Source organism: Enhydra lutris, unplaced genomic scaffold (assembly GCF_002288905.1).
Source record: "Enhydra lutris kenyoni isolate GAN:26980312 unplaced genomic scaffold, ASM228890v2 scaffoldscaffold66, whole genome shotgun sequence".
Classification (NCBI taxonomy): Eukaryota; Metazoa; Chordata; class Mammalia; order Carnivora; family Mustelidae; genus Enhydra; species Enhydra lutris.
In genome coordinates, this window is record NW_019154150.1 from 2,425,015 (window position 1) to 2,453,002 (window position 27,988).

At 51.4% G+C, this 27,988-nt stretch overlaps 1 protein-coding gene across 1 annotated transcript; it reads right to left on the reverse strand.

Annotated features, from left to right (window-relative positions):
- Positions 1-5,985: 5,985 nt before the first annotated feature.
- On the reverse strand, positions 5,986-27,743 carry LOC111159111 (minichromosome maintenance complex component 2). The gene is made up of 16 exons (XM_022521515.1): positions 27,691-27,743; positions 26,494-26,723; positions 23,465-23,640; positions 23,069-23,329; positions 22,079-22,298; positions 21,662-21,869; positions 19,467-19,601; positions 18,966-19,157; positions 12,569-12,662; positions 11,537-11,787; positions 11,289-11,415; positions 10,597-10,709; positions 9,424-9,672; positions 7,650-7,832; positions 7,276-7,431; positions 5,986-6,863 (listed from the first exon to the last, which is right to left on the reverse strand). The coding sequence occupies exons 1-16, from the start codon at positions 27,694-27,696 to the stop codon at positions 6,753-6,755; spliced, it is 2,712 nt and encodes a 903-aa protein (XP_022377223.1). The 5' UTR covers positions 27,697-27,743; the 3' UTR covers positions 5,986-6,752.
- Positions 27,744-27,988: the final 245 nt, after the last annotated feature.

Consider the following 27,988-nt stretch of genomic DNA (forward strand, 5'->3'; position numbering starts at 1 on the left):
AGGCAAGAAAACCAAACAAAAGTTATCCAGGTTAGAAAGGAGGAAGTAAACCATCTCCACTTATAGATCACATAATCTTTTATATAGAAAATCCTAAAGATTCATCCAGTAAAAAAATTATTAGAACTAATAAAAGCATTTAGCAGGATACAAAATCAATATACAAAATCAAATGTGTTTTTATATACTTCTGTAGTAGGCAGAATCCTGCCCCTCCAAAGATGTCCCCTGTCCTGATCACCAGAACTTGTGAATGCACTACCTCACATGGCAAAAGGGACTTTCAGATGTGACTACGTTGAGGATCTTGAGATAGGAAAGTATCCTGGATTATATAGGTGGGCCCAATATAATTACAGGATCCTTAAAATTGAAAGAGGGAAGAAGGAGGGGTGCCTGGATGCCTCAGTTGGTAGAGTATGTGGCTCTTGAATTTGGAGTCATGAGTTTGAACCTCACATTGGGTATACACATTGCCAAGAAAGAAAGGAAGGAAGGAAGAAGGAAAAGGAAAAGAAAGGAAAGGAAAGGAAGGAAAAGTAAGAGGGAGGGAGGGGAGAGGAGAGGAGGGAGGAAGAATGGGAAGGGGAAAGGAAAGGAAAGGAGGAAAGAAAAGAAAGAAAGAGAAAGAAAGAAAGGAAGAAAAGAAAAAGGAAGGAAGGAAGAGGAAGAGGAAGGAAGGAAGGAAGGAAGGAAGGAAGGAAGGAAGGAAGGAAGGAGGCAGGCACTGGCACAAGGATAATCACATCCTTGGATGAAATTAGGAGTTTAGAAATAAGCCCTCACATTATGGTCACTTGATTTTTTTTTTAAATTTTATGATTTTATTTCTTTATTTGTGAGAAGAGAATGAGAGAGAGAGAGCATGAGAAGGGGGAGGGTCAGAGGGAGAAGCAGACTCCCTGCCGAGCAGGGAGACCGATGCGGGACTCCATCCTGGGACTCCAGGATCATGACCTGAGCTGAAGGCAGTCGCTTCACCAACTGAGCCACCCAGGAGTCCCAGTCACTTGATTTTTGACAAGAGTGCCAAAGCAATTCAACAGGGAAAGCATAGTCTCCAGAAATCATGCTGGGACATAGGGATATCCACATGTGAAAGAATGAAATTGGACCCCTACCTCACACTACATACAAAAATTAACTCCAAATGGATTAAAGCCCTAAATGTAGTAGCTAAAACTATAAAACAATTAAAAGAAAATATGGCAGGGGGCACCTGGGTGGCTCAGTCTGTTAAGCATCTGCCTTCGGCTCAGGTCATGAGCCCAAGGTCTTGGGATCAAGCCCCAAATCAGGCTCCCTGCTCTGCAGGAAGCCTGCTTCTCCCTCTCCCACTCTCCCTGCTCATGTTCCCTCTCTTGCTGTGTCTCTCTCTGTCAAATAAATAAATAAAATCTTTTAAGAAAAATTTGGAATTCATAAATCTGGTAAGGTGCTTGTTTCTAGAACACATAAAGAACTCTTACAATTCAATAATAAAGAGACAACCCAATTGAAAATGGGCAAAAATCTGAACAGGTATTTCTCCAAAGAAGATATATCAAGGACCAATAAGCACATAAAAATATGCTTAACTTCATTAGCCTCAGGAAAATGCAAAACGGAATCTCAACAAGAAAGCACTTTACTTGCACGGAGACAACAAAATCAAGAAAGACAGTTTGTGTCAGGCATGATGTGGAGAATTCAAAACCCTCATGTCCTAGATGGTAATGCAAAATGGCGTAGCTGTTTGGAAAACAGGCTGGTGGCTCCTCACAAGATTAAACCCTAGAGTTGCTAATGACCCAGCAATTCTAGTCCTAGGTACGAACAGAGAGCGGAGAACGTATTTCCATACAAAAACATGTTACAGGAATGTTCATGGTCGCATGACTTGTAATAGAGAAAAGGTGGAAACAACCCAAATGCTTATCAACCAATGAGCAGGTACACAAAATGTGATGTACCATCCAATGGGATGTTATTCAGCCATGAAAAGGAAGGAAGAGCTTATACAGGCTACAGTAGGGATGGAATTTAAGAATATTATGCTCAGTGGAAATAGCCCATCACAATACCATGTGTATTGTTAAGATTCCATTTACAAGAAATGTCCAGAATAGGCATACCATAGAGACAGAAAGTGGATTAGTGTTTGACTCAGGCTGGGGAGAGAATGGGAGGGGAGTTGAATATTAATAGGTATTGGTTTTGGGGAGGTGATGAATATTCTAACATTCTAGAATGTTCTAAAATTGATTATGATGACAGTTGTACAACTTGAAATATGTTAACACCATTGGATTGTACATTTTAAATCATATGGTATGTAAATTCTATCTCAATAAGCCTGTTATGTAAAAAAACATAACATAAGCATATGCTTCATATTATCTTTTTTTTTTCTTTTGTGTGAGAGAGAGTGTTCAGGGAGAGTGGTAGGGCAGAAGGAGGGAATCTGAAACAGAGTCCGTGCTGAGCATAGAGCCCCAGCATAGGTCTTGATCTCAGTGACCTGAGCCCAAATCAAGAGTCAGACACTTAACGGACTGAGCCACTCAGGAACTGTTTTGTATTATCTTTAACACATGCACACCCATTAACAGTACATAATATCAGTATTCTTTTCAATTTTACATATTTGGGATCACATCCTTTGGCATCTTGTTTTTTCACTCACAGTTATGTTTCAGACTAATCCATTAGTAAACTCTTTTATTGTGTGAATACAAAATTGATTATCCAGTTCTAAAATACATTAACTCCTTTCACCCTATACATCTTGCCAACTGCCCGTTTCCCTGCTCCCTCTTCAGAGCCAAACTTCCCAAGATTTTTCTTATTATGCAACTTCTATTGCCTTACCACTTACTTCCCCCTTATTCTATGAACAGTGCATTAAAACCGCTCAAGGTCACTGCCAGCCTCCATGTTACCATAAATACCCCATTTCCACTTAAGATGCCTATTTGAAACAATTCCCCAGCATTTCTAAGCTGGGATGTGTTACGGTTGATGGCATCTAATCATTCTAAATGTTAGCATTTTTGTCTTAGCAGCACATAAAATAATGGTGATTTTTATAATAGATGGCATCTTAGATGCAATGAAACTTGGTATGGTGGACATGTTCGTCATTTCACCTGAACGTACAGCTATGTTGGCCCCAACTGACCTCAACCTTCCTGAATTGCTTTCTTCTGGCTTCCGTAAGCACATCATTTTCCTCCCGCCTTCTGCCCACTCCTAAGTGTCCTTCACTGGTTCAGATAATGGGCCCTCAAGTCTCCTTCAGTGCTCATTTCTCATCGTGCTCTGCTGGGTGATTATACCCAGCCCCACTGTGATGGCTGTCAGATGATTATAGCTCATGCCTGAAACTCTATCAGCAGTCCAGACTCAAATCTGCCTGCAAAGTTCACATTGCTACTTGACGTCTACAAGGCATTTCTAGCCAACACACCCACAGCGAAGCTACTGGTTCTCCCCACTAAACCTCAACCTGTTTATCGAGCGAGGAAACCTGGTCATCATTATCTACCGTTTCTTCTTTTCTCCCACTCCCTCTTCTTATCCATCAATAAATCTTGCTGAAATTGCAAAATCCAGCAAACGGCATCCACCTTCTTCCACCTCCTAGTTCAGACCACTGCCATCGGCAGGAGGCTCCAGAGCCTTCCACTCACCTCTTCCTCCTTTCTCCCTGCAGTCGACAGGGCCCAGGAGGAGCTCCTGTGAAATACAGGGAACCCTTTTACTCCCCTCAAGGGCTGGCTCCAGCAGTCAGACTCAAGCCCTAATTAGGCCCATGTGATACTGTCCTGTAATGTTGTAAAAAGAGAGGGTAGAGCGTGGTGACCATAGCTCACAGTGCTGGATGGTGGATTTAAATGTTGCTCGGAGTAAAAAAGTCCTTAAAATTCCCCATCACAGGAAAAGCATCTGTAGCTATGTGGGGTGATGGATGTTAACTAGACTCACTGTGATCACTCTGCAGCATGTACAAAGATCCAATCACGTTGTACGTCTGAAACTAATAAAATGTTATGCGTCAATTATATCTCAATGAAAAAAACAATCAGATCTCTCATCTTGGTTCCTAAAGAACAGAACAATGTATAGTATACATATTTTGTCTTCACCCCCGGCTCCTGACGTCTTTATAATTTCCTAAGTGATAAGAGGATAGGAGCATTGTTCGTTCTAATATCTGTTTTATCTTAGCTCCTAAAGCTCCAAGTAAAGGTGGAAAGAACGCCGTTACTTATTCCTAACAAGCCCTTTCAATTACACAAGAGCTTAAAGAGGTGACTTTCAGAAAGCCCCCAAGGATGCCCTGGGAACCAACCCTGGGATGGAAGGGTTGGAATTTTCATCCCCAGCCCCTGGCCTCTGGGGAGGGGAGGACTAGAGGTTGAGCTAATCACAAATGGCAAATGATTTCATCATTGTGCCTAGGGAATGAAGCCTCCAGAAAAAGCCTTAACTGAAGGGGTTTGAGGATCTTCTGGCTTGGCAAACAAGAACACAGCCATGCGCCAGGAGGGTGCCACCTCCCTAAACTCCACAGGGACAGAAGCTCCTGCGTGTAGGACTCTTTGGGATGCCCCCTGCCATGTCTCTCTCCCTCTAACTGATCATTTGTATCCCTCAGTACGTAGTAATTACGTCGGTCCTAATAAGCCAACTGCTGTCCTGGGCTCTGTGAGCTGTTAAAGCAAATTATCAAACCTGGTGGGGAGGTCGTGGGAATCTGTGATTTGCAGGCAAGTTGGACCTAAATGTGGGAAACCTGGGGCCCCACTACATGCAACCAGTGACTGAAGTGGGTGCAGTGCTGCAGGACTGAGCCCTTACCCTGAGAGGTCTGCATGCTGATTCCAGATAGTGTCCGAGCTGCCTTACATTGTAGGACACCCAGGGACGCCTTGGTGGCTCAGTCGGTTCAGCGTCTGCCTTTGGCTCAGGTCATGATCTCAGGGGTCCTGGGATCCAGCCCCATGTCCGTCTGGGGCTCCCTGGTCGGTGGGGAGTTTGCCTCTCCCTCTCCCTCTGTCCCTCTCCCCTGCTCATGCACTCTCTTTCTCTCGAATAATCTTTAAAGGAAAAAACTGTAGGACACCCAATGTCTGACTGTGAAGTGAATTGAGGTGATGTGGAGAACCCACACATCTGGTGACAGATGTGTTCTCTGCGTAGAGACTTTCCTTTCAGGCTGTAAGCCCTCCAAGGCCCAGCTCCTGCCCCAGCGCTCCCCCTCCACCCCTCAAGCTTCAGCCACAACAACTGCTTTTTCCTGGGGACTGGCTCCTTCCCATTCTTCCTCCTAAAGATCTCACATTTACAGGGGCCACTTCCTCATCCCACCCCTCCCCAATTCAGTTCCCCAATACTTGACTGCTTCCTTTGAGATCGCCCCACATCCCTCAGGGCCTTCCTCTTATCAGACTCACCAGGAGATGTGCAAGGAACGGAATAAGGAAATCAAACAAGAGGTTCATTGAACATCTGAAGGACTTTCACAGGAAGGACTCATCCTGGAAGTCTCCAGAAAGGATAATTTGAACCAGAGTGAAGCTGTAAGGAGACATTTCTGCTACACCTCAGGTAAGAAACATGAAGAATGGTAGGTGTCCACCCATCCCGAGGGCAGCTGATCGGAGCTGGGTGTTTCCAGGTAGAGGCCAGATGGCGATGCTGTCGAGATGAACAATAGGGCTCCCTTTGGAAGCAGGGCCAGATTACCTCCAGTCCCTTCAGGTGTGCAAGTCTGTTCTCTGGTTCTTGTGGATTCCACAGAAGTCACAGAGGCAGCAACTGCCAACTGAATTCCCTAGGAAAAGCAACACCATTTTTGCTTTTTGCACATCCACAAATAAGACAGCTCTTACAGCCAAATCTACCTCTGACAAATACCAAAAACGAAAGATGGGAAAGGTCTTCAAGGAGAGTGCAGGAAAGCCCGCGTGATGACACGAAGACACAATTCAGACTAACAGCCACCACTGTTTAGATTTTATTTTATTAAAAATAAAAACTACAGAAACAAAAATTGAATGTACAACAAGAGAATGGGGACTGGCTAGTAAAAGAAAACAAACGAGCAAAGCAATGGTGACAACCAGTCCTGGCTAGGCACAACTGGTACCAGGGACAAGCCTCATTCCCACCTCCCAACCCAAGCAATACCTGGCCCCGGGGGGTAAGCCGTGGGCTGGGGAAGGGGCCATGTCACACGATGTATGCTCTTCTGCCCACATTTTCTCTACTCACAGAAGCCCAGAGAAACCTGTGGGACAGAGTTCAGGAAAACACTACAAATACCTTGAACTTGCTCTTTGGCCAAAGCATAGAAACATCCAGGACCAGAACTCACACCAAGAGGGCAACAAGTTCTCGGAACACCCTCATATGCTCGGTCATCTAAAATGGACCGCGGAACCCAAAACACAAGGGACTCCGGTCCAAGGGAAAAAATGGAGACCAAGCTCCAATAGGCAGTGGGCTGCCAAGCACGTGACAGAGGGATACTAGCAGAGCGCGCCCACCTAAGACAGCATGAAGGGCAGGGAGTGGAGCCATAGAAACAAAGGGCCTCATTCCCAGCCCTGCCTGAGCCCAGGAGGCGGTGGTGGGAGCTGAGTGGTTCAGCCGCAGGGTCCCACACACCCTCTGGGGTCCCTTAGCGGTCGGGTGTTATACGCCTGAGAGCAGGTGGAGTCGGCCCCACCAGGATCTCAGCGAGCTGCTGTGGATGGCCCCGAGCCTCAGAACTGCTGAAGGATCACTCTCCGTTTCAGATCATGGCTGAACCTGTTCATCCTGAAGAGCTCACTGTCATAAAAGGCAGACAGGTTGTGGATGTTGATCTGACGAGCCTGAAAAGAGAAAACGTCAAGAGAGCCAGGAAAACGAGCTCCAGCCGGTCTGCAGCAAAGCCTACGGCGCTGGTGCGATGTCTGAGGGCCATCCCTGGCGGGGGTAAACTGAGTCAGGGTCTGGAGGCAGACACGAGGCTTGAAATCTTAGCTCTGCCCACTGCCTGTAAACGTGGACAAGCTCTGTCCTCAGTTGCCGTGTGTCTATCTCCTCTGTGAGATGGGATGGCAGTAACAGGGCTCACCACAGTCAAGTGTAACTGCACAGAACGGAGCTCGGTACATCACGAACATTTAAGGAATCACTCCCATCCAAGGCCTGCCTGCTTCACCATGGAGCAAGGACTTCCAATCCCCAGAGATGCCAGACAGCTCCCCAGGAAGCAGCCCTCCCTCCCAGCTGTGCCCCTACCTTGTCCACCAAGTCCTTCTCAGGCACTTCGATAGTGTCCTGCTGGGCCCCGAAGCGGTTGCGCTGGTATGTCACCTGTTCCGCCACTAACTGCTTCAGTATGAAGAGCAGCAGCTCGTTGTTATCACGCCGGAATGAAAGGTAGCGGGCAAAAGTCTGCAGAGGACAGCTGAAGTCAAGTGATGCCCTTCCTCACTGGGACCCTCCAGGCTACCAGAGGATGACCAGTCCCCACCACTCCGCCCCCCCACCCAACCCCCTGCCACCACGACTGGCCCGAGCAGCCAGGTAGGACAGCAGAGACCAGATCCAGAGCCTCAAGATGCCTGCCACAGCTGCCACGCCCCCAGGCCCGCATCGCGGCTCTCACCCACCTTCCGCATGCTGCGCATGACGCTGAACTTCTGCGTGTCGATGAAGCTCTCCAGCATCACGCGGATGGCCATGCTGACGTCATCCTCAATCACGTAGTCCCGCAGGTGGATGCGTGCGTGGGCCTCTGCCATGCGGATCATGGACTCAATGTGCCGCACGGTGATGGGGATGCTGCCTGTGGCCTGGGGGAAGGACAGTGTCAGGGCTCCTCAGGCCGGAGACAGAGGCAAGGAAAACAGAGAAGTAGCGCTACCAGTGGCTCCTACATAGGCCACACGCTCGTGGCCTGGCGCCATCCCACCTGCACCTTCCCTCCCACCGCTCACTGTGTGCATCCCAAAGTCCGAGATGCCTATGACCAGTTGTGCTTATTTCTTTCTTTTTTTTTTTTTTAAAGATTTTATTTATTTGTCAGAGAGAGAGGGAGAGAGAGCGAGCACAGGCAGACAGAATGGCAGGCAGAGGCAGAGGGAGAAGCAGGCTCCCCGCCAAGCAAGGAGCCCGATGTGGGACTCGATCCCAGGACGCTGGGATCATGACCTGAGCTGAAGGCAGCTGCTTAACCAACTGAGCCACCCAGGCGTCCCAGTTGTGCTTGTTTCTATCTCATGTGAGTGCTGCACATATCTGTGTGACGTGTGCAGAAAAAAAGCTGTTTGTAAAAAAAAGTAAGCCAAATGCTCTCCAAGGACCTCATGAAGTTGAAAGGTAAAAAGAAAAAGAAAAATCAAACAAATGAACAAAAAAAACAAAGAAGCTGCCGTCTTGGTTAGGTGGGTGAGACCTACCAATCCACAAGAATTCTGCAATCCAAGGGCGCCTGGGTGGCTCAATCGGTTAAGTGACCCACTCCTGATTTCAGCTCAGGTCATGATCTCAGTGTCATGAGATCAAGCCCCATGTCAGGGAGTCTGTATAGGGATTCACTCTCTCCCTCTGCCCCTCCCCTCGCTCACTCAAGCTCTCTCTCTCTGAAATAAACAAATAAATCTTTAAAAAAAAAAAAAAAAGGGTTCTGCATTCCAGCTGCATGCTAGCTACTATATTAAATTTTGCTCCACGACAAAAGAAGGCATAAATGGGGCACCTGGGTGGCTCAGTGTGTTGAGCCTCTGCCTTCAGCTCAGGTCATGATCTCAGGGTCCTGGGGTCGAGCCCCACATCGGGCTCTCTGCTCAGCGGGGAGCCTGCTTCCCTTCCTCTCTCTCTGCCTACTTGTGATCTCTGTCTGTCAAATAAATAAATAAAATCTTGTGGCACCTGGGTGGCTCAGTGGGTTAAAGCCTCTGCCTTCGGTTCAGGTCATGATCCCAGGGTCCTGGGATCGGGCCCCTCATCGGGCTTTCTGCTCAGCGGGGAGCCTGCTTCCCTTCCTCTCTCTCTGCCTGCCTACTTGTGATCTGTCTGTCAAATAAATAAATAAAATATTTAAAAAAATAATAATAAAATAAATAAAATCTTAAAAAAAAAAAAAAAGAAGGCATACTCGTTCAGACCACCTATTTAGGTGGTGAGATTCACAAAGTTAGCACAGAACTTAACCAGTGGCCAACACTCAGGAGACCTTGGCCCCATACCCAGACAGACAAACGCACGTACATCTACATTCCATCTGAAACAAAGTGGTCAAGGTATCCATGTTATCATTTTGGACAAGCATTCTAGCTCTAGTGCTTCTTCGATGAATGGACCACAAAGCAAAAGAAGCTTCTGCTGAGCTCTCCCTGCGCCCTGCCCTACTCCCCTACCCCCGGCAGAGCCTTGGGTCCTCACCATGGACTCTTTCCTCAAGTCACTGTACATCTTGGCCACCTTGTCCTGGTCCATCTGGTTGAGCTTCGGGTGGACCCTCTCCTTGGCATAGATGATGTACTTCTTCAGGACCTCCTGCGGCAGGGGCTCCACACCGTACGTGTTGGGCATGGCGGGCTCCTGGGTGCCACCGCCACCCAGCCCCTCCTCCTTGTTGCTGGGGTGGTGTCTGACATGGCTGCCAACCACAAAACGGGCCAGCATCTCATCCTAAGACAAGAAAGGTGAGGGCACGTTGCAGGGTGAGTCTTGTGACCCAGCGTGGAGAAAGCCAGCTCGCTGGAAGGAGTGGAAGCTGCAGGTGCTGGAGGAGGACATTCTTGCAACGGTACCGTCTGATGCGTACTACGTGCCAGGCAGCAAGGGGGCGGGGAGGGGGGGGGGGGTCACCGCTGCACATGACAAAGCTCGAGCTTGCCTCTCAGGGAGAGCAGAGGGGACAGGCGCAGTTTTCCAATAGCCACAGAGAGGAATGTGCCCAGGGGGGAGGGCCCGGGAGACCCCTCCAGCCGAGGCTGCCAGAGTGCCTCAGCCAGTCAGCAATCCAGGAGGAGCTTCCGGGAAGAGCAAAGAGTATGATGACAAGCCGAGGCCCAGCAGCTGCAGGGGAGGGAAACAGGGTGGTGTGGCCAGGGTGGGAGACGTGAAGGGAACAAGGAGGAGAGACAGGCCCAGAGGAGGCCTCTTGGGGCCCAGGGGATTCTCCACTGGTTACAATGGAAGCTGCCAGCAAGTGGAAAAAAGGCATTAATTCACCTTCTGTGTTTCAGAAGACAGGCTGGCCTCCAACTGGAGAAGACCTTAAACGGGCGTGGGAGTGGAAGCCAACATCCCGACCGCAGTACTCTGGGTCAGAGCAAGAGAAGCCAAGGACTCGGCTGCAGCAGGGATGCAGTGAGAGGCAGGTGGGAGCCCACGGTTGGGCCAGCAGGGCCCGGTGGCAGACAATGGGTGATGCCAGAGGGGCAGCGGACACGGGCCAGTGAAGGAAAGAGAAACCAAGGCTGACTTTCGGACAAACGCCACAGTCTGAGCAGCATCCCTATCTCCGCGCCTGACACAACCCAGGCCCCCACACCTTACTTAAGGTTCCTGGAACTCACTGCACAAGGCCCGGGACATGGGGTGGTGTACCTGGACTGGGTCCACCGTGTCCCTCACCACACACAGGACGTCGAAGCGGGAAATGATAGGCTCTGTGAGGTCCACGTTTTCTGAGAAGGTGAGCGAGGGGTCATAGCGGCCTCCTGCAACACAAAGGCACCTGTCCATCAGGGCGCATGCTCCCTCGCCCTGCTCTTCTTCTGAGCACAAAGTTCTCGCCAACCTCATGCTGCTTCAGCGACAGAAGAGGAAGACGACTTCGGGAAAGGAAGGCTCAGTGCTTGCTATCTGCCAGGCGTTCTCGACAAGACATGGAAAAAGGCTTTCCTGGAGCACTGGCCTAAAACAGCCTTGAGACTAAAAGTAATCAACTCCGAGCAGGAAAAACCAAGAATAAGGTGGGCGAGGTACCAGTCTCTCTGCCCACACATGCTGGCTGGGATCAACAACCAACTCCACCCCAACTGAGACGACGCACTGGATTTTTCTCTTTTCTGAGGAAAATGTCCAAAACTGGTTCTGAGAACATGGTGCAACAAAAGACACCAAGTCTTGCTTCTGTGCGCCCCTAGCAAGAACCATGGGAGAGAGAAAGGTTTTCTGGTGTTCAGTTCCTTCCTCAGATGTCGGGACTGGCCAAGGGACGCTGCGGGCTTCTATTCCCTGAGGAGAGGCCTCCCTGTGGCAGTCCCCAACCCCCATGGCTGTCGTGCCTGGCGTACCTATGGGGTTGGCCGCAGCGATGATGGTGCAGCGAGCCTGGAGGGAGGTGACGATGCCGGCCTTGGAGATGGAGATGCTCTGCTGCTCCATGGCCTCGTGGATGCTGGTTCTGTCCTGGTCATTCATCTACAGGAGGTTCAAACGTGTGATGCTTGGCCCCAACTGTTATCCCACTAGCCCTGTTTCCCCTACTCAGGACTAAGCCAACGCATCCCGATTCCTATAGCCACACGGCCTAAGGACCCACCTTGTCGAATTCATCGATGAGACACACTCCTCGGTCAGCCAGAACCAGGGCTCCTGCCTCCAACGTCCATTCCCTGCTGACGGGGTGCCGCTGGACATACGCCGTGAGGCCCACGGCCGAAGCCCCCTGCCCAGTGGTGAAGATGGCTCGGCTAGAAACTTTCTCAATGTACTTCAGGAACTGAGACTTGGCTGTGCCGGGATCTCCACACAAGAGCACGTTGATGTCGCCTCGCACCTTGTGCTTACCCCCTGGAGAAGGCAAGGACAGAGGTGGGGATGAAAGGGAGGGCGGGGCGCAAGACATAGCTGGGTTATCCCTAATTTCTCAGGCTGCTTATGCTGAGGGCAAAACATACTCTTCTAGAAAGGGATACAAGGCCCTAGGACGAGCAATCCCACTGCTGAGAACCAAACCCAGAGTGATGGGGGCACAGGGCCGCGAGCATAAAGATGCCCCTAGTAAAGATTGATCTCCAGCAAGACGAACAGCTATGTATTTCTGCTATAGGGACCTTGATACGGTTGCTTATGAGAATGAATCTGCTCGGTGTGCACCAATGCAGAAAGGACGCCCCACACATGCTAATGAGCAGGGAGAGGTAAGCTGCGTACTTTACACAGTCACAGGAAACACTGTGCTTATAAGCAGAAACATATGCACACCATGGAACTGTGTCATTGTCTAAGTACACGTGTAAGTCTTTGTGAACGGCCATACAAAGGTCCACGAGTGACCCGCCAGGAGGGGACTGGACTAGAAACGGTGGTCAGCGGGGACCTCCACCTTTCTGTGACTTCTAACAATTTAAGAAGAGGGTGTAATTACCTCTACATACTAACGTATTATTTTTATAGCTAAAACAGCCCAAGGTGCCACAGCCATAGGCTACGCTCTCCCTACAACGACTGAGCCACATGTGGTCTGGCCATCTGCTAACTTGTACTTTCTCCCCAGGCACCCGGTGTCCTGTCTTGTCTGATACCTGCAACATAGAGGAAAGGGGGGGGGGTGGTGCCCAATGCCGCTCACCTGGATTTTTGGGCTCCCCTCCAAACAGAGCCAGCGCCAGGCCTCTCTTGATGTCTTCGTGCCCATAGATGGAAGGAGCAATACTGGCAAAGATCTGCAAGGGAGAAAGAGCCAGTGAGAAGAGGCGCCTCTGCTCTGAGTCTGGGCCAACCCCCCCCAACACACACACACAGTATGTTCCCCACCTGCTCCAATCTTAGCGAACAGGGATGTCTCCAGCCCCAGAGTGCGCAAACCACAGCTGCCACAGTCCCACCAGGCCCCAGCACTAAGCCCTGCCCTCTGACCTTGGGTCAGGCGATGAGTTGGCTCTTCCTGAGAATCACAGAACTTCACAGCCTGACAGAACCTCAGGTGGACCCCCTTTTTGGTCATATGTCAGAAAGGACTACCCAAAGGTAGCAGAAAGAAGACCCAGGCCCACGAAACCGTGCAATGGTGGCTTTGACAACACAGATGCAGCAAGACCCCTCCCCCGGGCTCTGTGGCTGCCCGAGCCTCGGTCTCCTCAGATGGGAGACAGGTATCACAAGCCAATTCAGAGGACTGGGTGGGCCCCAAGTGAGAGGTTTATACAAGTGCCTGGCTCCCGGCTATGCTGTGGTAGCCAAACGTGATAAATATAGAACATTCAGGCAATGGGCCCATCGGGAAGTCATCATTTCAACTGGTTAAGTCACGGAGACATCTACTTGTGCCTGAGAGAAGAAGACAGGGCAGGGAAGAGGAAAAAAGAGAGAATCTCAAAATCTGCATGATTTTTAAAGACAGAACCAGCAAAGACAAAGAAATGTCCTGCCAGTAGGAAGCAGCTTCCGTCTCCACCTGCACGCTTTTACTGTTCTCGACCTTTCTGCCACCTGCATGGAGGGGCTCCACAGAAGCACAGCATGCACCTCTTTTCCTCCTTACAGGTCACGCCGAGGTGGCTTGTAATGTAGCAGGCCCCGGGGGAAAGGGAGCCCGGAAGCAGGAAAGTCAGTGCTGAAAATCAAGAGGGTGCCCGCCCACCCCCACACTGTGTTGGATCTGGATGTCCCACCTGCCCAGCAGACAGAGGGAAGAATTGCTTCCTCGGGGCTCCCTGGAAGCATAAAGGTAGGTGGGAGACATCCAGTCCTTAGAGCTGGAGTCAGGGCTCAGCAGTTTATCCTGCGGACAGTCACTGGGTGCTGCTGCCAGGGAGGGAAGAGTGACCAGCAGGTCCTTCTGGAAAGAGGATCTGCCAGTACCACTGGTACTGAGCCAGACATGCCTGCTGCTGTTACTTTATATAATAAGTCAGGGGGGGAGTCAGTTTCCACATGGTCACTTTGGCTGGTTCTTTTCTTGGCCCTAACGTTTCCTACAAAACCCAGCCCGAGGGGAGGTGGGACTGCATTAGGTAATGCCTGGGGACCCGGGCCTGATGCCGTAGAGACCGGCCTCTCTAAACACTGTTTCCCACGGAAAGAAAATTCTACTCCCCACGGGGCTATTAGGAGAAATGGCCAATCCCAGGTCTGGGGCAGGAAATGGGCAAAAAGAACCTGCAGTGTGTTATATGAAATAAAGAAGAAAGCTATGAGAGACCCAGGGTCACACCAATAGGACTCAGGATGATGGGCTTCACGCTTGGCAACTAGCCAGGCATCACCTGGATGGTCACTGTAACGCCAAAGCCTCGATGACATTGAAGTCTGCTCATCTGTGATGACACTCAGTGGTCACCTCAGGTGGAGAACCATTCGTGATTTTGAAAATTGGTCAGTGAAGGGAAGGATCAAGCATGATCCTACTTTTTCTATAGGACCTCTACCTGAGCACAGTCCAGTAGTTAATAAAGAGAAGTTTCTCTACGTAGAAGCATTTCAGGAAATAAATGAAGGAGGATTTGGAGTTAGAAGACTATCATTTCATAAGCCCTAATGAATGAGTGGGTTTGGCCAAGGACTGTCAGCAGCCGCTAAAATCACAGGGAAACAAGGAGATGTGAGGTGCTGTGTGGGAACACAGACCGCTGGCCCATCTTGCCACAGACCCCACCCAAAAAGAAATCAGCCTGGAGACTGATTAAGCGTGTGCATCGCGGTGACAACATGTTCGACAAAGACCTCATCAGCACCTCCACACCGGAAATCTCAATGGGACAAACGACCTATGTTCTTCCACAAAAAAAGAGGAGAGGGAGAGGGGACCTGAAGACTGACTGAAGAGGCAGATCAGTTGGTCCCAATATGTGGGCCTTCCTTGGACACGGACACCAAGAGACTTTTAAAAAAAGAAAGAAGTAGGATAATCAGGGAAATGTGGTCAGCAACGAAATACTTGCTACCACGGAACCGCAAACATTTTTAAAGTGTGGCTGCAGTGCTGTGGTTCGGTGCAACAGGGAGGGCCCGTTAGAGATCCACAGTTGCAGGTCAGACGCCACATGGGCAACTGTCTACAGTCATTGAAGGGACTGGGCATGAGTAGACAGGACACAGGGGTGGTCCGACTCCAGCCACAGGTGGAGCCAGGGGTAGGACACGTGGGGTTCACTGTAACCACTCCATGCGTATGTCTGCGAGTTTCTGTAATACGGTTTTGATGTTCAGACCAGGACTCGTGCTTGGGTGGCCACAGAACTCACACACCCAAGCCCCCCATGCCCCCAACATACACACACACACATCCTTCCTGAGCTGCAGTAACAGGGAGAGGGAGCAGACAGTAGTCACCAGAGCGGAGTCAGACCAGACTGCCTGGGTGGAGATCCCAGTTCTGTCATCAGCAGCTATGCTGCATGGTGGCTTACTTATTCTGGGCCTCAGTTTATTCATCAATAAAATGGGCACCCGTGACACCTCCGTTATAGGACCGTTACCATGGTTACTACCTGGAAATTACCTACACAATGTCAGGCAGATACTCTGGGCTCAGTATGCAGGCCTCTTCCACTGTACCCCTACCTGTGCTGGGAATGTCGGGAGAGACAAGCCGCCACGGATGTCTCATTCTCCTGTACGTCTTGTGGGTGTGCGAGGGTGCCTGTCCCTCACCTCTCCTTACCCAGACTGATTCTCAGAGCTGTTCCTATAGCAGGCACCCCTGCAAGGGTGAGGTAATGTCTCCCTCCAGGACCAAGAGCAGCAGGCCCCCTTCCTGCCTGTCATGCACCAGCTGCCCAAGCTCAGCTCCCCTCCTGCAAATCACCCACTGCATCCAGACGGGCATCCCTAGAGTCTGGAGGACAAGGAGGCCACCACGCTAAAGCTCATCTGCCTGTCGCCGACCAGGTGGTCTGAGAGAGTAACAGGTGAAGGTGCCCCCTAGGAAGAAAGGAAAAGTCAGGGGTTCCTGGGTGGCTCAGTCGGTTAAGCGTCTGCCTTTGGCTCAAGTCGTGATACCAGGGTCCTGGGACTGGGCCCCACGTCGGGCTCCCTGCTCAGTGGGGAGTCTGCTTCTCTCTCTCCCTCTGTCCCCCCACGTGCTCTCTCCCTCTATCTCAAATAAACAAAATCTTAAAAAAAAAAAAAAAAAAAAAAAAAGGTAAACTCAAGCCCAGACCTGCTAAGAAATGACACACCTGCTGTGAAGTATTCCACTTAACCCTCATAATGATCTGGGTTGCCCCCCATCAAAAAGGAGGAAACAAACCAAGGCTCTTATCACACTGTCTGTTCCTACGTGACAGAGGCAGGACATGACCCCAAATTCCTCTGAATCTGAAGCCCATGTTCTTAATTCTCAGCACGCACTGCCCTATCCCCCAGCTCAGAACAGCCTGCCATGAAGGGAGGCCAAGTTCCCACCTGCATAGCCACTGGGACCACAAGACAATGCACAGGAAATGTCTACTGTGCCCCAAAGCTATTTTTAATCCTCCTATGGTCCTTAATGTTTTTAACATCCACTGTCCTGGCCGGCACGCCCATCCAGTGTTTGTACCAGTAGTTTAAATTTTGTATTGACGTGCAATAACAACTAGCCGCTGAGCACGCGGCAGTACAGCATTCATGCGCACACGTCCACGTAACCCTCGTGACAGCTCTACCCAGGGGTACCGCCTACCGTCAGCTTATCCGTAGAGTACCTACACCTCACCTGATCAAACCGTAGAGTACCTACACCTCACCTGGTCAAACCGAGGATCAAGCCAAAAGCCAAACCCAAGGAGTCTGGCTCCAGACTGATTCTCCTTTAAAATCTCCTTTAAAATCTAAGTGCTGGGCAGGGAGGGCACTTACCCCTTGATGATTTCTACCTGTCAGTGGCCAGGGCCCACAGAACCAAATGGACGGGAAGGCAAGCTGAGTTCATCAGGCTGCAGAGGAGGGAGCAGGGGGTGGCGAGGACAGATGGCAGGGAGCAGCATGTCCTTTCGGCAAGGGCAGCTGCCCCTCAGCTCTCCCATCAGTCATCACTGGACAGAAACAAAGACCTAGCAATGGCAGATGCTTGGATGGTCACAAACCAGGGCTTCCAGACTTTTTTGTGGCATCTCGATGCCTAGATGATGATAACTACTTCAAAAATAAAAGCAAACCAAAAGAAAAGGAAACACAGAACCACCCACCAACCCAACAAAACCCATCAGCAAGCCGCAGGTGGCCCATAGGCCACCAAATTGCAAACCTGTGGCTTAAATAGTTCAAATGAGCCCCATCGTGACAAGACTCTCCTCCTCTCAAGTTTGTGCCCAAAACTACCGAGTATAGTTGCTGTCTTTGTCCAAGTTCTTAGTAAAAATATCCACCGTGACAGTGGACTAAAGGGGTCAATACAGATCAACCCTCCCTGGTATCACACAGCCTTCCTTCCCTGATGAGGCTTAGAAAAGTGTCCCACAGAGATCTCATCCTCTCTAGAAGGATCCCCTCTAGATCCTTCTAAAGGATTTATTTTATTTATTTGACAGACAGTGAGAGATCACAAGTAGGCAGAGAGGCAGGCAGAGAGAGAGAGAGAGAAGCAGGCTCCCTGCTGAGCAGAGAGCCCAGTGCAGGGCTCGATCCCAGGACCCAGAGATCATGACCTGAGCCAAAGGCAGACGATTAACCCACTGAGCCACCCAGGTGCCCCAGGATCTCTGTTTAGAAGTCACTATCTCCAACCCTGATGGGATCATGGTGTAAGTGTGCAGGTGTAACGGAACTTGGAACAGTCACTACCATGACACCAGGACACGTCTGCCTGGCATAGTCAGCTTCATGGACAAGGAGGCAGACAAAACAGCAGCTATCACCGCACAGAAGTGTGGCAGAGCCTTCTATGTTATGGCCGCTGGGCGCAGTTCTGAAGTCCGGGGCACAAGGCACACATAGGGCCTGTCCTGTCCAAAGCCTTGTTTAAGTCAAGCACACCCCGCCTCCCACGTTCTATCTGCCACCGTTCCTGTCTCCTCAACAGAGTGGGAGAGCAGTGGCTGAGAACTTAAGCAGAGGGAAAGAGGGCACTAGCAGAATGTTCTAGAAGCACACTGCTCCTTTAGCAGCTCGGGCGCACGTGCACACAACTGATGCACACCAGGTCACAGGCAGCGAGGCCCATGTCACCAACCCTGGAGAAACTGGCTCAAATACCGGTAAGGGGTCCAAAATCATGTGCATTGGGTAAGTACTAATTTTCTCCTGGGAAGAACAGGAAGCAAAGAATTACGGGCTGTGGCTGTCTTCCCACGTTACTGATCCTATGAAAAGACTTTAGTATTGGGGATCCTAATTCACTATAAGCCCCAGGAAAGGAAGGACTGTGTCTGACTTCCACCATGATGCTAGAACGCAGCCCTATGAGGTATTCAAGGACTGAGTATGCTGGCACAATGAAGTTCTTGTCATCCCAAGGCTGGGGAAGCCCCTGGTTTTCCTGCTGAAATCCCAAATCTCGGTGGCCCAGGTGGAGGTGACAAAGGTGAGTGCACCAGATGTGGCCCCGCCCTCAAGGGAAGGATCATCAAGTCAGATGGAGCCCCTGCCGAGTCACCTGAACCGAGGCTCTGGCTCTTTAATACCTAGCTCCCCAACCTTTGGCAAAAACATCTACAGTTACAAAAACCCAAAACCCTAAAACCCCCTTGGGGTAGCGTTCCTCCTGGAGAAACCACCGTTGGTAGGAGTCTGACACCAGGGGACACCCTCACGAGACAAATTATTCCTAATGCTCTGCCCGTTTCAGCTCTGAACCTGGGCTCGACCCGACCCACTGATGCCTCATCACAGCCCCATCCCATTGAGGGGTCGGTCCCCGAAGCCAGCACTCCAGCTCCTCCCCCAAAGCACAGCCCCGCCCCCCCCCCCCGGTCAAGGCAAGGTTACTGAGCTGATGCCAGGAAGGGAAAGAACGAACGGAGCCCAGATCCTAGGACCCGGGAATCAGCACCAGGTTCTGGGGCCTCCTCTGGGAGCATGACAACCCCGCCCGGACTTCCACCTGCCTTCTCTCCAATCTGCTGGTCCTTGGAGAGGCTGGTGATCATCTTCACGTCTTCATCTGTCAGTTCCCCCACGGCAACCTTGTTGTCCTTCTTGGCTACATGGTTGGCCAAAATGACAGTGGCAAAGACGGGGAAGCCGTTGGCTGTGTTGAGGGAGCCATCGTAGTTGTTGTGGTAGATGCCAGTCAGCTCCTGAGAGGGGGAGACAACCCCAGGGCACCAGCCCAGGGTTAGGCTCAGGGGCGGGGTCCTCTTCCCCGCTACCACCATCATCTGATTTCTCAACTCCTCCCTGCCAGACGAGATGAGTAACCCAGACCAAAGCAAAACTACTCCTCCCTACATTCCGACCCAAGAGGCAAGGCTCTTCTCTTCCCAGTGACTGAAGAACTGAACTCAGCCTACTCCTCCCACGACCAGCAACCCTTTCTGCACCACAGATGCTCACGCTGATGTCCTTAGCAACTCGGCTCCCTCCAGGCCTGCTCCTGGGCCACTTACTATCTCGTCTCCTGGCTTGCAGCTGTCCACCAGATCGGCGAGGAGGATGGCATCCTTGGAACGAGGCAGCCGGCCAGCCGCCACTTTGCCGGGACTCTCCTGAATTCGGATGCGCTGGTAGTTCTGATAGATGGTCTGCGTGGGACAAACAGAGGGTCACAGGAACCTGTCTCTGTATGGTCGACTTTGCACTCTTCTAAGCCCAGATTTGCTATGTCACCTGACCCTGGCCATGGCCCCACGAGTAAGGAGAACAGACAGAATTCCGATCTCCATCAATGAACCAGAAAACGGAGAGCTGAAGCCAGCAGAGGACGAGACTGCTGTGACTGACACATGGACAGTCCCCATTCCTGCCTCTACCACTTTGGTTGCGTCCTTACTGCTAGACAGTCGCGCACCTGCTTGTAGCCCAGCGCTGGTGTGTATGGATGCTGCAGCCACACTGCCTGGGTTCAAACCCTAGCCCCGTGGCTTCAGCTGTGTGATCCTGGGGAAGCGATGTCCCCTCTCTATATCTTCTTTGCAGAATGAGGATGCTAACACTCTAAGAGCAATCTCACACTGAAGGTTAAATTATGTCATACGGGGAAGCCTGGGGGGCTTAGTTAAGCATCTGCCTTTGGTTCAGGCCACGATCTTAGGGTCCTGGGAGTGAGCCCTACATGGGGCTCCGTGTATGGCAGACAGTTCGCACCCCCGGCCCCCACTCATGCATGCTCTCTCTCTCTCTCAAGTAAAAAAAATCTTAGAAAAAAAAAATCATGCCATACATCAAAAGCACTCAGATCAATGCCCAACAAGACAGTGAGCTCCACCAAGTGTGGCCTCTGTGGCCAAACGTTACATGGCAATGTCATGCCGTGCAATTTAATGTCCCTTATTTCATTTATAGTCTAGAGAAGAGACCACATAATGCAGCTGTTAAAAGCAGATGCTCTGGATCCAAATGCCAGAGCTCTAATCCTTTGGGCCTCTTTCTAGCTGGGTGACTTCAGGGTCAATAATGCCACTTGCCTCAAAAGGTATGAGGAAGGCTGAACTATACATCACCCACCCACTAGGGGCCTTGCAAGTACTCCAGAAACTTGAGCTGTAGGTATTACTCGCGTAGAAGCAGAGCCTGAAACCCTGCTCCTGTGTCAGAGCTTTCTCAAGGAGCTTCCAGGGTAAGTGGATTCTTGAGGATGTGCAAAGCAGGCAGGGGAAGACTCCGGGCAAGGTGTGGGCTCACCCTCCCCAGGGCAAGGTGCACCTGAGCTTTTGAGCAGGTCTGTTTTCGGCTGTGGGCTGCCACAAGCAGAAACTCTCAGGTGCTTTCTGGTAAGGAGGTCCCAGCTAGGGCACTTCTCAGAGGTGCAGAGAGCTGGGAGTGTGGCAGCCAGCATTCACGGCCGCAAGGCAATAAAGGGGGTCTGGGCAAACCCCGCCCCGCCGCAGGTACTGCAATGACCCCAACTCTACAGAAGAAATCATTCAAACACAAAGGCAAATGGCCCAGCAGCTTTAAGCAGGGCCTCCTGAATCCAGTGCAGCAATGTCTAAGCTAGCTATGATCTAGAGCCCCCCACCGAGAGGCAGGTACCAGAAATGCCAAGGGAAAGCCCCATGGGAGTGAGGTATGGGAAAGCAGGTGCCTTACTAAGGAGAGAGCTGAATGAGAAGTGAGCCCAGTTTTGCCAGAGCTTCCCTGCCTTTTTTTTTTTTTCCTTAAAAAGAAAAACCATTAACTTCGACATTTTAAGCAAAATGGCCTCGCTTTAAAATATTGGCTCGTGGGGCACCTGAATGGCTCAGTGGGTTAAGCCTCTGCCTTCGGCTCAGGTATGATCTCAGGGTCCTGGGATCGAGCCCCGCATCAGGCTCTCTGCTCAGCAGGGAGCCTGCTTCCCCCAACCCCACCTCCTCTCTGCCTACTTGTGGTTCCTCTCTGTCAAACAAGTAAAATCTTAAAACAAAACAAAACAATACAAAAAAACAAATTAAAAAAAAAATATATTGGCCCGAATTCTTGAAAAACAGCCCACGGGCCAAACTAAGCAGGCTGGCTGGGGAGCTCTGGTTCACCTCAGGGTGTGGCCAGGACACAAGTCCACCTTGTTTCCCCTGGCTGCTGAGCTCATGCACCTGCCTTAGCCACGGGGTGGGACCAGGGTAGACAGGAAGGGCAGCCACTGGCGGGCGTGGCCTCTCACCTCCTCCATGTTGACTTCGAAGGGTCCGGCTGACTGGCACTCAGGGCAGGAGCCCGGCTTCACCTCCTGGTTCTGGGACTGACAGAAGGGCCCTAGCACGAAGTTACACTTGTTGCAGTTGTACTTGACCATGCTGAGCTGGGGCAGGACGCCCGTGCAGCTGGTCACCACACCACTGGTGCGGATCAGCTGGTTCAGGTGCAGCTGCCTGTGGAGACGGGAGGGCCTGTCAGAGGACTGGAGGCCAAAGCCTGACCCGTGGCCTCCAGAGATCAGCGCCTGACGTGAGGTGGGTCCAGGAAAACTTGGGAGCCCACCAGATCCACAGCACCTCAGCCGGTCCAAGCCAGAGGGCCTGGTGGTGAGTGGGGGCTCCTTGGCCCCGGGGCCCCAGCTCCCGCCCGGCCCCCGGCTCACCTCAGAGAGCGCAGCTCCTCCACCAGAGGCAGGTGGGAGATGCGCACGTGGATGTGGCTGGCGATACGGTCGTACTTTGGGTACATGGCCAGTACGACCTCCAGTGCAGCCTCGTCAAAGATCTGCAGCAGCTCTGCAGGCGCCTCTGGCAGGAAGTATGCCAGGACGTGCTCCCGAGCCGCCAGGTCCTCATAGTTCACCACCAGGCTCTCGCGGTTCTCTGCAGGAGGGAAGACAAACCGAGCACAGAGCTTGGCGGGGGACACGGCAGGTGACATCCCTCTCCCTACGCAACGAGGCAGGCCTGCCTGCCCCCTCCAATCCTTGACCTGGAGCTGGAAGCCCCAGCCCCGATTTTAAAGCCTGCCCTGCTTTAGCTGTGTGGCTCTGGCAGTAAGTGACACATCCTATGCCTCAACTTCCCAATCTGTAAAATGCAACATCGCACAACGTAGGAAGTCACACTACGTGAAACGATACATGCGGGGTGTCTCTTACAGTAGGGCCACAAACTCAAAATGCCTAAAAGGGCCGAGGAGGAAACCCATGAATAAACCACATGAGATACGAGACAAAAAGGAGCGACATGGACAATAGTGGAAAGATTCACAAGCTTCTTTTTAAATGTAATTCCTGTCCCACAGAAATGTGCTATTTTCTACCTGAAGTAGTAATCCAGACTTTGACATTAAACCTGCCACATTTTAAGCACGTCAAACAATGCTTCTGTGGTCCGGATGTCGTCCCTGGATAGCACCGTCCCTAGCACAGACATGCAGTGCTTTTTGTGTTTTGCCTGAGGACAGACATCTCGGGCTTCAGGTGCCACCTCCTGTCCAGCCACGGGCAAGGGGCCCAGTATTCCCTGCACTTCACATCTCGAGTCAACGTGCTGTCAAAGGCCCAAGGGAATGACCCCCCCCAAGGGGAGAATACGGCAAGGCGGACTGCATCGAGTGGAGAGGCAGTGGGGACACACAGGAGCCGCACCTTTACACATGTCGCTGATGCGCTCCTTGAAGACGTTGTGGCCATGGCCATCCACATGGGTGCGTAGGAAGTTCTTAAAGCGGTGGTGGATCTCCAGGCGTGGGCCTGCCATGCTCACCCACTCACGCACAGAGTGGCCTTTGAGGTCCTCCAGGTTCTCGATGCTCTCGATCATGTCTTCATCCTCCTCGCCGTCTTCCGTGGCCCTCTCTACATGGCGTCGTTTCCGGGAGGGGCGCTCCTCGTCCTCCTCATCGCTGTCTGGGGGCCAAAGGGATACCCTCCAGTGAAATTTTCCCATCACCTTCCATCTGCCTTCCCCAGAACTCCCTTTCCAGCACCTCAAGGCTCTGGAAGCTTGGAGGTACCCTTGGAGGTACAGACGTTCGAGCCTACCATACAGGAGCCCGCGGCGCATGCGGCCCAGGCCCCGGCCGGCCTCTCGGTCACGCTGCCGCATGGCCCGCTCTGCCGCCTCCCTCTGACTGGCTGTCAGCTCCTCCACATCCTCGTCGTCCAGGGCCAGGCCCTCAGCCTCGTAGACATCCAGTTCCGGGATGGCGCGATAGTCCCTGAGGGAGCCCCAAACAGACCGTTAGTATCAAAAACAAAACAAAAGCCGCCCCAGGAACTGGGCCTGCTCCAGAAGACTGAGGAACCCCAGCCTGCCCAGGCCATAAGAGTCTCCAAGCCAGAAATACAAAAGGTTCCAAAAGGATCTCCAACAGAGACAAAGTGTGCTCTGTGCATACGATGGAGTATCACTCAGTCTTCAAAAGGAAGAAAGTCTGACTGTGGGCGAATCTTGAGGACAATGGATTCAGTGAACTAAGCCACACAAAGGACAAACACTGCAGGATTCAGTTTGGGGATGTAAGGAAGTGCTGGAGATGGTTTCACAACAAGAGTGAACTCAACGCCCTCAAACTGGACACTTGAAGATGGTTAAGATGGTAAATTCTGTAATGTGTGTTTACCACCATAAAAACAGGGAGAGGGACCTCCAGACAGCTTTGAGCATCCAGTCAGAAACAGGAATTTGAGGAACCACAAAACCTTCAGGCAGAAAGGCCCTTCAGACAGCCGACCCCAACCTCCCAACAAATTCTCCCTGCACCCCCCACCCCCAAGACAATGCTGCCTCAAACCCCTTGAAGTACTGGGAAGGTTTTCTATTGACATCAGCCAAACCAGCCTCTCAGAAACGCCCGCCCACTCGATCAACCCTCCCAGCTACTCCAACACCTCTCCAAGGCCTCGTGGCCTCATTTTCCATGATGTCACTGGGCAGGTATGTGAAGGGGAATGCTGTCTGGACAAAGAACCCACTGAGAGCAAGGACGGCTTTCCTCCCCACAATTCTGGGAGGGAGACATCATTACTCCATCTGCAAGATGAGGAAAGATGAGGATGATAGGGCTTTTGCCAAGAGCCGCTCAGCAGAGCTCGGTGTCAAAATGCGGTCCAACCACAACCTTCAGGCTCATTCCCTAATACCACACTACCTCCCCAAGATGATCCTCTGGAACTCTCCATTTTTTCAGGGTAAATGGTGACTGGGGGGACTGGCTATTTTTGTTTTTTTAAATAAATTCAGAATAAGTAATTCCATATTGTTGATGCCAGAAACAGATCCCACAGGAGCCAGGTAAATGTGTGGCTTGACCCATTTCTGAATTCTTAAATGCTCTCAGTTAAAAGGTATCTGTCTGACTCTTTGAGAAAATTTTAAGTCACATGAGATGTCCTCCATCCTCAGTGAAATTCTAATCGGTCCATAAAAAAATTAATAAATGGGGCACCTGGGTGGCTCAGTTGGTTAAGTGTCTGCCTTCGGCTTGGGTCATGATCCCAGGGTCCTGGGATCGAGCCCTCCATCGGGCTCCCTGTTGTGCGGGAAGCCTGCTTCTCCCTCTCCCAATCCCTTGTGTACCCTCTTTCACTGTGCCTCTGTGAAATAAATAAAATCTTAAAAAAATTAATAAATTAGGTTTTACCAAAATTAAAAAAAAAAAACTTTTGTGCCTCAAAAGACACCATTAAAAAAAAAAGTGAAAAGAAAACATCTGCAAATCATGTATCTGGTAAAGGAACCGTACCCAGAATAAAATTTTAAAACCTCTTACAACTCGATAATTAAAAAAAAAAAAAAAAAAATCAAGCAATCCAATCATAAAATGGCCAAAAGATCTTAACAGACACTTCTCCAAAGATATACAAATGGCCAATAAGCACATAATAAGATGTTCCATGTCATTAACCACCAGGGAAATGGAAACCAAAACCCCATGAGACATCACATCACACCTACTGGGACAGCTATCACCAAAACCCAAAAAATAACAGGTGTCAGCAGGAACTGGAAGAATTAGCAGCCTCATACACCACTTGTGGGAACATAAAATGGTGGATCTCTTTCAGAAAACAGTCTAGGAGTTCCTCAGAATGTGAACTACAGAGTTAAAATATGAGCCAATGATCTCATCCCTAGATGTATGCTGAAGAAAATTCAAAACGTATGTTTGTCTAACACTTTGGAGCTGATTTGTCCAAAGGCTCCCGATTCCTTCCAGAGTGTGGGGCATATGGCACATCCACAACCACCTGGGTGATGATATTTAATGCAAAGACCCGAAAGGCCCAGGGAGCCCTTGCAAGTCCCTCCGGTGGCTCACAGAGAGCACCATCCCTCCCCTACCACCACCCTGTCTTGGACCGTGGGAAGGCCTGTACGGTACTCTCCTACACCCCACGTTTGGAACCCCAGAGTCAGAGTCAAAGAAGGTCCCAAAGGAGAGTCTTCATAAGGCTGTGGGGATTCAAACAATTCTACCAGTAGTATATCTACCAAATCCTGGTTGTAAATATGGGGCAGAGCAGCAGGAGAACTCTAACCTTGCTCCCTTGCACAGCCTACTCCATGACCTTACCACCGAGTCTCAAAACCTTTAATACATGTTTGTATTTTTATTAATAAGTGTGAAACTATCTAATCCAGAGCCTGGTACAGATTAGACGTAATAAATGTTTGCTGAAATGCATTGAAATCTTGATTCACCAGCCTCCACCCTCAACATTTCTTTTAAGTTGCAACTGCACAGTAACACTCAGCTGCTTGCTTCCTGTTCTTCCAAGTCAATCTCAGCATCCCTGATGTGGTCCACCACAGGAGAGACTCCTTGCATCCCGAGGGGCACATCTTACAGAGCTAAGGTTTACCCAAGACTATGTATGATACTGCAAGTTACTCAGGCCTATGTTGTGGTTCCTTGGACCTGTTTGTCTCCCCCTAGATCCTGCATCAAGGTGCACTCATAGGCAAGGATACGGATTCCTCTGCCTCCCCAGTACCCAAAGCAAGGTCACTGGACACACCATGGGTGCTCGGCAAAACTCTCTGAATGCTTGGCCTTGCATGCAAATACCTCTCCATGCCATCTCCGATAAGCTCCTCTCCATCTTCTTCCTCTTCATCCAGGGGTCCCTCTGTACCTAGAAGTCCCTCAGACTCATCCTCAAAGGGGGGAAGATCACGGCCAGGGCTGGAGGTCAGGGCATCTGTGCGACGGGAGCTTCGCCCCGGGCTGGAGGTGAGAGGATCACTTCGCAGCCGCCGGGCTGGGCTGGAGGCCACCGTGAAGGACTCCGATGATTCCTGCAGGAGAGGACCGAGAAGGTGAGGGCTGACTTAACATCCTTTAAGGCAGCCCTCTCCACCTGTGACCCTGTCCCCTGACACTCCAAAGCCCTCCAGCCTCAGGACTTTGCATCTCAGGTTCCCTCTGCCTGGAACGCTCTCCTGTAAGCTCTCAGAGCCAATGGCTTCTGGACATACAGGAACCAGCTCAAGTATCACTTCCTCAAATACTCCAGACACTGACATTTCCCAGTGCTTTCTCCATGACAAGTCACTAAGAACACCTTATTTGTCTGTGTACCTATTCCTCTACTCCTCCCGCCTTCCTCTCCTGTAAGCATGCCTTCACACCCACAATATGCAAGCCACTGCGACAGGAGACAAAACACGACAGTGATCAAAGCATAAGAGATCTGGAATGTACAGGCTGGTGGAGGGGAAAGACAATAAATAAAACAAAGGGAGAAAAAAAACACTACAATAATACGTGGCCAAAGATGCAGGGCCTTATCCATCTTGTGTTACACCCAGCGCCAAGCACAGGGAGGGAGCCCCACAAGCATGTGCGGAGTGAGTAGATGATAGTGGCCGAGTCGGCCACAGAGCTCGGGTTACGGAATTCGGGGCTCCCAGCTTGGAGGGAGGGGAAGAGGAGGCATTCCCCGAATCCCCGGGGATTCGAGCGGTTTGGGGGTCCGCAAGGGAGGAGTATAGGGGAGAAATCCGCTTCAAACCAGAGCCGAGGGACCCAACCCCATCTGGAGGCCCGATCCGGACGGGGCGGAGTAGGGTGAGGGCCTAAGGACTAGAAGCGCGCAGCCCCTCGCCCCGGGTCCCGGCGCGCGCCCGGCCCGCCGGCGCCCCCGGCCCCCGGCTCCCGCAGACATGCCGACTCGCCGGGACCAGCCGCCGGCCCCCACCCCCGCCTGCACCTTGGTCCCGCACCGCAGGCCCGCAGCCCGCCGGGGAAACCCCGCGCGCTCACCGCCATAGCAGCAGTACCAAGCTCCCCGCCGGCACTCCAGCAACAACCAGTTTTCGCGCGAAAACCGGCTCACGTGACCCTCCGGAGCCCGGGAGGCGACTGAAGAAACACTGCGTCATGACGTCAGCCTCATCTGCGTGCCCGGGGGGCGGGCCAGAGGAAGAGGCCCCGCCCACGCCTCCCAGGAGCCCCCACCTGGCCTGCCTTGGCGCGCGAGTGGGGGAACCTCAGCGGGGCTTTGACCTCCAGTCAGGGGGTGGTGGGGACCAGCCCCGCCTGCCGCCGGCGTGACCTCGCT

Bases quoted from the DNA above. Each gene is read 5' to 3' on its own strand.
- LOC111159111 (XM_022521515.1), bottom strand. The intron at 19,602-21,661 runs GTGAGAGGCCAC...TGTCCCACGCAG, and splicing joins TCGAAGTCAACATGGAGGAG to ACCATCTATCAGAACTACCA. The intron at 10,710-11,288 runs GTACGCCAGGCA...TTTGTGTTGCAG, and splicing joins CGCTGCGGCCAACCCCATAG to GAGGCCGCTATGACCCCTCG.